The 13,249-nt window shown below is 44.8% G+C and overlaps 1 protein-coding gene across 1 annotated transcript in view; it reads left to right on the top strand.

The window, feature by feature from the left end:
• Positions 1 to 13,249, top strand: part of GLDC (glycine decarboxylase) — an 86,878-nt gene that overhangs the window by 14,535 nt on the left and 59,094 nt on the right. Inside the window, exon 3 of the mRNA XM_084772602.1 lies at positions 7,850 to 7,985. Within this exon, the coding sequence (XP_084628728.1) occupies positions 7,850 to 7,985 (136 nt within the window). The remainder of the gene's footprint in view (positions 1 to 7,849; positions 7,986 to 13,249) is intronic.

A 13,249-nucleotide genomic window follows, 5' to 3' on the forward strand; every position in this document is an offset into this window, starting at 1 on the left:
GAGAAGGAAATAGCACGATCTGAGCAGTGTATATAAATACTGTATAGGACCATAAGAAGACCATCTTCAGATTATGGGGACAAAGCAAGGCATGTACCCATCTTCCTGTAAGACCAAGACCGAAGGAAAGGGTTTTGTCATTGGTTACAGATGGAGAGCATGCATTCAGGTAGACATGTGCTTCGGCCCCACACACATCTGGACTCACATAGCCTTCCTGTCAGATTCCTTTATCTGGGGAAATCTCAACAGCCGTGTAAGACCCACACATTTACTCGAGCCGGATGTGGTGGCACACACCTTTAATCCTAGCACTAGAAGTCAGAGGCAGGCAGATCTCTGGATTTGAAGCTATGTTGGTCTATCTAGAAGAGTTCCAGGTCAGCCAGAGCTCCAGCGTGAGACTCTGTCTCAAAACTAAAAGAGTTATTTGGTATAGAGTTCTGGATCTTTTAGGCACACATGGCAGGGAAGCTGCTATTAGAGAGACTTTCTCACGTGAAATTACATTAGGAGGAAGGTGTGCTCAGGGCATTCCAAGAAGATGACCGCAATGCCGTCCCCACCTGGAGACTCAGGGAAGCAGAGCCCAGAGGGCATTGAACTCTGCCCTCTGTCCATTAGGACCAGGGTGTTACGCAATGCTCTGAGGCCAAGGAATAAACAGGTCAGAGGCAGGTGTTTGTTCCACAAGGAAAGAACTTACTGCTTAGATATGAGAAAGATTACACGGTTGGGAGTGCACAGTGGCCAGCGGCCCTGCAGCGCTGAAGCCATTTGAAAACGACAGCTTGTCTCCGAGCGATTCTGATTTTGTGAGAACAGGATCTCGCTGTGCAGGTCAGCTGGCTTCTTGCTTGTGTATCTCAGTCTTCCAAGTGGTAGGATTCACAGTGTGAAGCGCCTTGCCTTGCCTAGGCCTCCTCTCTGGTTTCGTTTGTTTGTTTGTTTGTTTTGATTTTTTGAGATAGGGTTTCTCTGTGTCGCCTTAGCTGCCTGTCCTGGACTCACTTTGTAGACCAGGCTGGCCTCAAACTCAGAGAGATCTTGCCTGCCTCTGCCTCTGCCTCCCAGAGTGCTGGGATTACAAATGTGTGCCACCATGCTGGGCTTTTCTTTCAGATTTTAAATAGATGTCTCCTTCCTGCTGTATCCTGGTTACTTTAGTTGTACACCACACTGCCAAGTCAGGCCTGCGCCTAGGGAGGGAGAGCATGAGGAATGTGCACCTCCTCAGGGACGGTATGAGAGCAGGGGATCTGGTCTTCTTCTTCTCCCTTGTCCACACAGCTTCCTGGAGATGATTTGTCCAGGCATAGAATGGCACAATCTCATCTTGATGGGCTTCTCTCACCAGGCCAGAGGAAAAGGGCCTCTCCACTATAGGATTCAAGATCTCATATCTTTCTCTCTCTCCCTCCCTCTCCCTCCCTCCCTCCCTCTCTCTCTCTCTCTCTCTCTCTCTCTCTCTCTCTCTCTCTCTCTCTCATATAATTTTAACTTATGTGCATTGGTGTGAGGGTGTCAGATCTTGGCGTTACAGACAGTTGTGAGCTGCCATGTGGGTGCTGGGAATTGAACTCGGATCCTTTGGAAGAGCAGGCAGTGCTCTTAACCACTGAGCTATCTCTCCAGCCCCTCATATCTTTTTCTATAGGAGTGGGGAGGGCCTAGAGAGATGGCTCAGAGGTTAAGGGCACTGGCTGCTCTTCCAAAGGCCCTGAGTTCAATTCCCAGCAACCCTGTGATGGTTCGCACCCATCTATAATGAGGTCTGGTGCCCTCTTCTGGTGTGCACGCAGGCCAAACAGTGGGTATACATGATAGATAAATAAATAAGTCTAAAAGAAAAGGGGGGTATTTTTCAAGGCAGGTGAGAAGTGACAGTGGTGGACACTGTTCTTCCAGTGGGGATTGTATTTAGATTTGATTATGGTCCAAAACTTGAACTTTGAGTCCTGGTTCTGCCCAGTTCCGTTTCAGCTGGTCTGGACTCCGTGTGTGCGTCACTGACTGTGAACCTAGGACCGTTTCCCTTTTCCCTCGTTTCCTTCTGTTATGCTCAGGGCTTCTAAATGTATCAGGTTGCCTCTTCCGTATAAGTTCCCAACTGACCTTTTCTCTGAATGGATAGGAGAAAGAACAGCAGTGGGTGCTATCTGGAGAAGGGTTCTCTTATGTGTAGGCGAGGGAGCCTGAGCTCTGAGATGTTCATCACAGCGATGTCCTGCCTTCTAGTTGGGGGATCCAGCTATGATGGGTAACGGACGAGTGAGTGGGAATGGCTTCTCACAGCATTCACACTTTAGGAAGCGTGACCAAGAACTCGCTGTCTTAGTTTAGTTTCCAGTCGCTGAGATAAATACTCCAATAAAATAACTTAAGCAGGGGTGGAGGGGGGGATATTTCTTTGGCTCGGAATTCTAGGTCCATTCGAGGCCGCAGGAACCTGAAGAAGCTTAGTCGCATTACATGCACAGTCAAGAGTGGACAGCAGTGCATCAGTGCCCCTCTCATCAATATTCCCTGGGTCAAGTCATCAATACCCTGTGCTGAGGGCAGAACTCAGGCCTTGTGCATTGCTGCACACCTAAGTATATCCCCAGCCTTTTATTTATTTATTTACTTTTGAGACAGGGTGTTGACCTGTAGTCTAGGTTAGCCTCAAATTTAAGAAAGCCCCTGCTAAGCCAGGCATGGTGGCGCACACCTTTAATCCCAGCACTCAGGAGGCAGAGGCAGGCAGATCGCTGTGAGTTTGAGGACAGCCTGGTCTACAAAGCGAGTCCAGGACAGCCAGGGATACACAGAGAAACCCTGTCTCAAAAAACCAAAAAAAAAAAAAAAAAAAAAAAAAAAAATCCCCTGCTTTCTGAGAGCCAGGAACCAGAAGGCACACCATGGCTGGCTTACCATACTCACCAGGGCACACATGCGTTATTACCTTGATGTACAGGGCATAACTTAGTCTATTACCACCTTTGCTTTCAACAGAAAGTAAAAGAGCGTAAAGACCAGGCTACAATAAGTTCCCATGGGGAAGAATCCATGTTGGCCCCAGCTCAATACGAGCAGAATCAACCTGAGCTTCCTAAGTTGGGCTTTTCGTATAGGTAGGTGGAAGGCTACAGAGCAGGAACTAGGCTGGAGTTCAGGGTTCTCCACCACAGCGGAAGTATTAAAGGTTTTGCTTTCTTGTACATGGAAGACTCAGGCTCCTTCCAGGGGCTCCAGAAATGTCAGGATCCCTCATGGTAGTGTCACGCTTTCCCACTTGAGTGTCACACTTGGGGTTTTTAAATTGTGTTTGTTTTGAGGCGATCTCACTCTCTAGCCCTTGCTGGCCTGGAACTTGGCTTTAAAGACCAGGCTGGCCTTGAATTTATAGGGACTTGCCTGCCTCTGCCTCCTGAATGCTGAGATTTAAGCTGTGCACCAACAAACTCAGCTCAAAAGCATTTTTTAAAAAATGCCTCTAAGTATACTTGCTTTCTTCCTCATTCATACTGAGGAGTTTTGCCTTTTAAGAATCACACAAACATTGTATGAGCTTCTTCACACTCAGTTTTCTGCTCTCTTTCAAGTGTCAGGTGCCGTCTTAGATCCTATGTTCCGTTTGCAATAGAAAAGACAGCCCTGGGGCCAGAGAGATGGCTCAGTGGTTAAGAACATTGCCTGCTCTTCCAAAGGACCTGGGTTCAATTCCCAGCACCCACATGGCGGCTCACAACTGTCTGTAGCTCCAAGATCTGACACCCCCACACCAACGCACATAAACTAAAATTAAATAAAAATATTTTAGAAAAGACAGCCCTACCAGTTATCCCCTGTAAGACTGTCATTGGATTTAGTCTCTTCACCGGTCTTATTGAGCTACTTCTTAGGAAATGGGGCGATGTCTTCTACCAGAGATGCTAGACTATGCCCTCCTTGGGGGAAACTGGCCTACCTATCTTACTGCTCCTGCAGACAGTCCTCCATTGCAGATCTAGAATAGAAACTGCCTTTTGTATCATTGGGAATCAGCACACACAGCCAGGGCCATCTTCCTAGGACCAGAAAATGAAACCTTATTAAAATAGAAAATGAAAGAGTAAAGAAAAAAAAATTACTGCTGCTCTGCTAGCAAAATCCCAATAGCACAGTGGAGCTTCTCCTGCCAGGAAGAGGTCGATGGGTTGATTGCAGTTCAGCAGGCTTCCTGGGTTCTAGCACTGAGCTCAGGAGCTCCTGACCCTGTCCTGACCTGCATCTGTGTCTTTAAACCTGAGTTTAAAAGCACATTTTTGGGAGCAGTAAGATGGCCTGGTGAGTAAAGGCGCTTGCTATGGAAGTCTGGTGACCTGGGCTTGCTCCTGAGAAGCCATATAAATATAAAGGTAGAAAGAGAGAACTGAGTCCATGACGATGTCCTTTAATCTTCATACATGTGCTGTGATAGGCATGCGTGTGCACATGCGCACACACACACACCTCCCCCCGCCCCCTGCCTCTCTGTCTGTCTGTCTGTCTGTCTGTCTGTCTCTCTCTCTCTCTCTCTCTCTCTCTCTCACACACACACACACACACACACACACACACACGTACGTGCATTTTTTAGATAACTTGACTTAATGAGAAATGTGGGTCCATAACTGCGGATAGCCATTTTCCTATCTGTGAGGCTCACATGTCCTCAGAGAATACCCCTGTTCCACATGGCAAGGAGTCTCCTGCACTGAAAGAATTATATTGGTAGCCTGAGTAAATGTGAACACCTAGAAGCTTTCCTGGGATCGAAATCACACTGGTCCCTGGGCATGTTGTCCCAGCAGTTGAGGAGGCAAAGAAAGGTGGATCTCTGAGTTCGAGGCCAGCCTGCTCTACAAAGCGAGTCCAAGTCACCTTGAGGTGATGTTGTAAAGTTCTGAGCCTCTATATTGACTGGATTTTTCTTCATTTTGGTTTTCTTTTGATACAGGGTCTCCCGATATAGCCCACGCTGGCTTCAAACTCTGATCCTCTTGCCTTAGACTCCCCAGATGTGTGCTATGCCTGGCTGTTTGTTTGTTTGTTTGTTTGCTTTTCTGAGACAGGGTCTCTCTGTGTAGCTTTAGCTGTCCTGGACTCACTTTGTAGACCAGACTGTCGTTGAACTCACAGTGATCCACCTGCCTCTGCCTCCCGAGTGCTGGGGTGGCTGTTGGGTTTTAAGACATTCAGAAACATAGTAGCATCCATAGATAGTGTCAGTAGATAAACACCCTTTAAACCATCTGGGCTAGTTTCTTTGGATGGTACAGCCTTCATAATGTAAGGCTCTTTTTGTGTGGGTAAGACCCGGAAACCACCCTGGCCTGGATGGATTCAGTGTCTAGAAGGGACAACTGTCCTGCAGCCTCTCTAGAAAATGTCTGAGCAGATGCCTGTGTTGGTCAGCTAATCTGGATGGCTCAAGTAAAAGTCATTTGTTTTCTCTTAAGGTGCTGGCAGGTTGGTTACGTGTTGGAGCTTTCGGGACGAATCTTTTCCATGCCTTTCTCTAGCTTCTAGTCTTTGCTGGAATCCCTTGGCCTACAAACATATCCCCATGGTCTCTGCTTAACCTGGCATTCTCTTTTCTCTTTGAGTGAATTGTCAGACATGCCCAAATTGCTATGTTCTTATAATAACACCAGTTATTACATGGAAATGACCCTGATCCAGTACAGCCTTGTTGTAATTTGATTGTTTATATCCAATTTCCAACCAAGGCAACATTCAAAGATCTTGAGGATTATGATTGTAATGTGTTGTTTTAGACACAAGCCAATTGACAGCTCTCTTCTTACCTCTCTCCCTTCTGGACTCTGGCACTAACTTCTAACTATGTTCCCCTGTGGCCAGAATCTTCTCTGTAGACTCTCCACACCTCCTTCTCCTCCTCCTCTTCCTCCTCCTCCTCCTTCTTTTAAGATTTATTTATTTATTATTATGTACATAGTGTTCTGCCTGCACATACACCCACAGGCCAGAAGAGGGCATCAGATCACATTATAGATGGTTGTGAGCCACCATGTGGTTGCTAGGAATTGAACTCAGGACCTCCAGAAGAGCAGCCAGTGCTCTTAATCTCTGAGCCATCTCTCCAGCCCTCTCCACACCTTCTATAGGATGATCCTCCCACAATACAGAGTCATAGTCTCCCACTAGGAAATGAGCTATGACATCAAAGAGCTAAACTCAGGATTTGACCAGCAAACCCATTCAGACTGTTCTCATTAGAGAGCTGGACCTTTGTCCTGATGGTACAATGTGGAACAGGGACCTGTCCATCTTGCCACAGGGTCTTAATTGAAGCCGGGCTGGCCTGCCAGGCACTGCTAATTAATCTCCGCTCCCGCTGGGCCGCTTTTGAATCACTCTGTTCCTAAGAAGATTATTTGGGAAGTGATTGGATTTCCTGCATTCAAGAATTTTATAATTCCTTACTAACTAGGTCCCTTCACGGGAACACTAGGTTGAGAGTTCATGTGAGTCTTTTTTATTATGGTTGTTGTTTTGTACTGGGTTTGTTTTTTTTTTTTTAATTTGTTTTGCTTTTTTTTTTTTTAATAGCGCTTCAAATGGCAAGGAAAATATCCAGTTCAGTAGCACAATTATAAACAAAATTTAAGCTATGTATTATATAAGGCTGTGACCTTGCCTGTCTCTAGAGAGACTATAGGACAACTAGAAAAAGAAGTAAGGAGCAAGAGAAGTGACTCAGTAGTTAGGAGCACTTGTTCTTGGTGCAGAGGACCTAACGTTTGGTTCCCAGCACCCCCAATGGCAGCTCACAACTCCTGCAGCTCCAGCTCCAGCTGCAGAGGGTCAAACAGCTACTTCTATTTACCTTTACACACACACACACACACACACACACACACACACACACACACACACCTACATGCATAAAGAAATTTTTAAGAAGAATCATAATATTCCTGGGACAGGACACTTTATGTAGAAGAAGTGCGGCAGAAATTAAAAAGATACAGAAGAAACATGGAATTAGGCAACTGTTAAAACAAAGAGTTGAGTAAAGAGGATGGTATATTATTAATCCCAGCCCTGGTGGGTGATAAGTGGATAGCCTACATAGAAGACAGAGGGTTTAGTGCGGTGGCGCACGCCTTTAAGCCCAGCACTTGAGAGGCAGAGGCAGGTGGGTCGCTGTGAGTTCAAGGCCAGCCTGGTCTACAAAGTGAGTCCAGGACAGCCAAGGCTACACAGAGAGACCTTGTCTCAAAAAAAAAAAAAAAAAAAAAAAAAAAGAAGACAGAGAGAAAGACAGAAAGAGAAATGAACGAAGAGTCAAAAAGAACCCTCGGTGGGTAAAGTGCCGCCACAGAGGCCCCAGGACCTGGGTTTGAATCCTAGCACCCACATCAAAGTTAAACACGACTGAGTATGCCTGGGACTCTAGTGCCCCGGGGGCTGGAATAGGCCCATCCCCGGCCTTACTGGCCCCCAAATCCAGCTGAATCAGTGAGTTCAGGGTTCAGTAAGAGACCGTCCCATAGAACTGAGCTGTATAGTGATCAGACAGTCTCAGCCTCTGGCTTCCCTTTACATGCATAAGCACACGTGTACACACAAATATGCACATACACAGATGAAACAAGGATGGGGGACTAATGTTGAGAAGTCAAGTGCAATTTGGTGGTGGGGAGGTCCTACCAGGTTTCCAGACCCAGTGTTATTTAACGAAGGCCGGCCGGATGATGTATTTATATATAGCTGTTGCCCTGATAGGAACACCCAAACAACACGAGGCTTTTAAACTGTAAGTGGAGCTTGCTGCCGGGGCATTTTTCTCTAGTCACCTGTGTCTTTCTCCCACAACCAGGTGAGAATGAAATCCTGGAAACTCTGCACGCCATTGCAAGCAAAAACCAGATCTGGAGATCGTATATTGGCATGGGCTATTACAACTGTTCAGTTCCCCAGACCATTTTGAGGAATTTACTGGAGAATTCTGGATGGTAATGTATCCCCCTCAACAGAGAACAGGCACACTAGACTTGTGGTCCCTGTATCTCACAGATCATACCTGGGCGCCAGCCCGCCCGCTGCTCGCTGAGCTCCCTAGGAACCCATCCGGCCTCTCTGGCTGGGAAATCCCTTGCAGGGTGTTGAAAATAGATTCTTTTCCCTCCCATTTCCATAAAGTCCAGGTCTGGTGATTTTATTATTATTTTTTTCCTTGACAACCTGAATCTCTATGCTACTTTTGCACAAGGCTTCGTTCATCTTTGGTGAGAGCCTGGGGCATTTTAGGCTGTATCCAAACCTAGCATTGCATCTCGGTCTTTTGTCTTTTGGAAGATTTTTAAATGGCAATGCTCATGTCCCTCCTCCCTTCACATTTCTTGATTCCTAACCAATAGAAATGAAGTGACGTAGCATCAGAAGACTGAGGTGGCAACATCAGCTTTATTGCCAGCACTTTGCTGAGAAAGTGAACACGTCTGTCGTGGACAGGCCTGGCCTTGCACGCTCAGCTTCCTCTTTTCACCCCACCTCCCCAATCTGATAATTCTTTCCTGCTCCTGGGAGTTACGTGTGTCAGTGGACAACCGTCAGGACTCAGTTCTCTTCTGCCATGGGATCCGGGGATGGAAGTCAGGGTTGCCTAGAAAGCTATTTTACCCTCTCTGAGCCATCTTGCTGGTTTCGTCCCATCCTAAGATCTGCTGGCACCCTCATGCACGCCCTCCACCCCTGCGTGGAGATTTTCACTGCAGTATACCCTACTTCCTTATTAATACGAGAACAGCAGAGCAGGCTCATCCACAGAGCGTGTTCCCAGTTTTCAGTGTGTGAAAGTGCTTGCTGATATGTTTGCCTTGCCTGAGGGCTCATTTTTCACTGTGGCTCTGGTAAAAGTTTTCATGATTAAACTCTAAGGTTGATTTCAAAAGCAAATAGCCTTTTTCTTTTCCCCCTTTAAAAGGAGAAGAAGTAGAAGAAGAAGCAGCCTGTTGGTTCCCACGAATGGGCTGCAGCGTTCTCTGCCTGCGCTCTGGCTGGTGGCCTTTGCTCTCAGTGACCATACAGGATATCAGCCATATTTCTCTCTGGCTGTGAGCTAGTATGCTAATTAATTTGGGAGACAATGCACTGTTTTTCAGTCTCTGGCTTTGGGGTGCATTTTAAATATTGTTGATCTGCATTATCCAAAAACTGCTCCGAGCCACAGAGCGATACTGCATCCTGCCCACGCTGATAGGGAGGGCTGTGAGCACGTGGGTGGTAGACTTCACATTACACTTCTGAATGGTTTCCATAGCAATGGAGCCAACAAATTCCGGTGACGTGAGGTGAAAATAAATGGGTCACACAGAGTCGAAAGAATACAAACATTTGGGCTCTTAAAAGAAACTGTACACTGGATCTAGAATTTGTTTCGTGGGGTCCACTTGTCACAAAGTATCGATTGCTGATAACACCAACAACTAATATCGCTTCATTTCGTAATTGCATTTTTCTTGTGGCTTTCGGTTGTTTTGTTTGTTTGTTGTTTTGTTTTCAAATATTTTTATTTAATTTTTAATTTATATGCATTGGTGTGGGGGGTGTCAGATCTTGGAGTTACAGACAGTTGTGAGCTGCCATGTGGGTGCTAGGAATCGAACCCGGGTCCTCTGGAAGAGCAGACGGTGCTCTTAACCACTGAGCCAACTCTCCAGCCCCTTGGTTTTTTTGTGTGTGTTTTTGTTTGTTTTTTTTTTATAGTCTTGGCAGTAGGATTACAACAAGCTTTTTATGAATTTTATGAGCCTTCCTGAAAGCCCCCTACTCTTTCCCACTGTCAAAAGAAAGTCATAGCCAACTGATAGAGAAAGCTGGTTATAAATAAATTCCATTGTCACGTTAAGCATATTGCCAAATAGCCTATTTCAGAACTACAAGCCTTTTTAGATATGGAGATAATTTTAAAGTATATACATTAGAATGCATCTAGAAAAGAAATCATTTGAATTGATGTCAATTAAGATGTTCCCATGGATCTCAGGCACCATTTTCCCTCCTGTAACCCCTCTCGGATACCTGAGATGGCACGTATGCCCTCATGCACGCCGCTGTTAGGTACCACTGAGCATCCTTTGCGGTTCCTCACTAAACATGTTTCTGTTTTCTGCCCTTTCATGGCATATTTTATTTTTATTTATTTATTTTGGTTTTTTGAGACAGGGTTTCTCTGTATAGCTTTGCCTGTCCTGGACTCATTTTGTAGACCAATCTGGCCTCAAATTCACAGAGATATGCTTGCCTCTGCCTCCCAAGTGCTTGGGATTAAAGGTGTGTGCCACCAAGCCTGACCCTTAAAACCTTAAAAAAAAATACTTAAAATAAAAATTTCTTTTAATTGTATGTGTATGGCTGTTTGCCTGTATGTGCCTTTCTGGTCCATATGCATGTATTGTGGCCAGAGAATCCAGAAGAGGGTCCCACTGCAACTGGAGTTACAGATGGCTTTGGCCACCATATGGAATGGGGAATTCAACCCTGATCCTCTGGAGAAGCAGCCAGTGCTCTTAACTGATGAACCATCTCTCCAGCCACCCTTTGATAGCATTTCTTTTTCTATCTTTCATTTTTGAGACAAGAGTCTCACTGTAATTACCCTGGCTCTCCTTGAATTTGCTCTGTAGTTACCAAGCTGGCCTGGAACTCTCAGAGATCTGCCTACCCAACATGCCTGGTTTGGTAGCATCTTTTATAAAACCATGAAGTAAAGGTTATTCTTTACTGCCTTTTGCAGGCCATTACTAAAGAGAGCATTTATGGCCGTTTTATTTCCACAGTGTTAAACACACACACACACACACACACACACACAAACCAACCTGTAACTATTTTAAAAGTTTCAAATAAGCAATGTTGGTTACATTAACTTCGCCTTGGGTTGATTACAAAAGGAGCTAACAAAAGAGCACATTGGTCATGGCAAAGGGAGTTACTAAACCCTACTGGCCGAGGTCACAGCGTCTTTGCAATCTCAGATAGGAGCAACTGTGGTCAGGGAATGTGATGCTTTTTCCTGTGGGTAGCTAGGAAGGAGGCCATAGAGATTATAAAAGTTGTTTTGATCTGCCTGGTGTAATTGTTGTCTCAGAGGCTTTACTGCTTAATAAACGCGCCCTTTCTTCTAATTCTTTCTCAACTCTGGCAGGCTGGTTCAACTCAGCTGTCTGGCCCAAACTCCTTTTTTAAGCTGACTGATTCAAACTGGTTTCTCAGCTTCTGACTAAATTGCTCTGCTTGGCCTCAAAACTAACTCTGGCAAGCTAGTCTAACCTTCTGGCTTTCTCTTTCTCTCTGAATCCTGCCTCTGGAAATCTGTCCCAGCAAAACTGCCTCCTCTCTCTTTGCACTGCTCTCCTTGGTCCTCTTTTTCCTATCTTCTGGTGAGAGTTGGGCATATTCTATCCTGACTTTGTAGCAGAGGGTGACTTTGAGCTTTTTTTTCCCCAGAGCTGGAATAAAAAGCATACACTACCATACCTGGTTCTTTTTTTTTTCTTTTTAAATGAACATGAAATTTAAGGTTCTACTGTTTTTGTGGGTGAAGGACTATAATTCTACCTCTTATGAGTGTAAATATGATTATTATATGGAAAAGAAACTTGCAAAGTACATCTAAATGTTGGTTATCTTGAAGTTTGGGGGTTTGGGAGTGTTAATCCAACTCATTACAATGAATATGCTTAACACACTCGAAAAAAAGGTGATACAGAATTCCTGCTCACAGAAGTTGGTTAATACATTGTAGCCACCCTCTTCAACATTTGGGATGTGCAATAAATTAACTATTGGTTCTTAGTGTCACTACACAGTGCTTGCCTCTGTAGCACATATAATAAAAATGGAATGATGCAAAGAAGATTAGCATGGCCCCTGTGCAAAAATGACACAGTTTGGCGAGATGGCCCATATTTTTAAATGACGGGAGCTTTGGTCTCTTTGACTAAGCCTCTTTTGTTAACACGTGCAATAAAAAGCTTAGCTGTTGCTGGTCCGATAGGTTAAGGAAAGGAAAAGTACCATCATCCGAAGGAAGAGAATCATTATTTGCATTTGGTTTATTTACTTGCTTGTACAGATTTACAGGAATTAGTTGATGTTTTCTACTTTACTTTTTAGGGGGGCCTTTTATCGTTTTTGTTTGAGGCAGGGTCTCATGCACTTCAGGCTGGCCTTGGCTCTACTCTCCAAGAATTGAGCAGGCAGGCAGGCAGGATGACTGGCTTCCTCCCTCCCTTTCTCCCTCCCTCCCTCCCTTCCTTCCTTCTGTGGTGCTGGGAACGAGACCCATGGCTTCAAGTGCACTAGGCAAACACTCTACCATTGGGCTACATCACCAGTTAATACTCTACTTATTAAAATTAAAAGTTGTAGAGTTCATCTCATGTCAGAAATATTTATAGCATCGTTTCAGTGACTGCAAGCTCTATGTGTATGTGATTTAGTTTGTCTCACTGTTTCCCCTTTAACAGTGTCACAATTTATTACTCATTTTCCCCCAACTATTTATTACTGTGCTGAATTCTTTTGAAGCATTTCTCTCTAGTATATTCTATTCCTGAGAACATATTTAGTCCTTTCTATTCATCAGTTGGGCTGGCTGTTACATGCATATGGCATGTGTGTGTATGTGTCTGTGTCCACCCATCTAAATCTCAAATGATGGCTCCGGACACAATGGCTCCTCCTGGGCAGTCAGTCTAAGCATATGGCCAGCACAGTGTCACATCTGTCTCCATGACAGCCAGTGTGAAGGTCTTGTGTGATTGGAGATCACCACCGCCTGTTGTCTTTGCTTTTGTATAACCTCATTTCTCCCATGATCCCTTTCACTTGCCTGCACTGTGTATTGTATTGTACACGACACTGATTCTGGCTCACCATTCACTCAGAATTTGCCTTTACAATTTCTACTCCAGGCTGTTCAAGGAATGAACTGAAACAACACTGTGCTCTGCTGTTCATATTCACAGCTACACTAGTAACATACTCAGAAAAGTATTTCAACGAATGTGCTGATGTAGTATAGTGTGCTAAGACAGTCTTTAATGATGAACCATTTTAAATAAAATCAACATTTAAATAAAGACAGTGTGCTCAAGACGCACATATAATTACCAGAACAGAAGAAAAAAACAAAAGAGATATAAAAATCAAAGCCATACATAAATCACTTAACATTCTTTTGTCTTGGTGTCTTAGTTAATTTTTTTACTGC

This window comes from Acomys minous, assembly GCF_964271855.1.
Source record: "Acomys minous genome assembly, chromosome: 2".
Classification (NCBI taxonomy): domain Eukaryota; kingdom Metazoa; phylum Chordata; class Mammalia; order Rodentia; family Muridae; genus Acomys; species Acomys minous.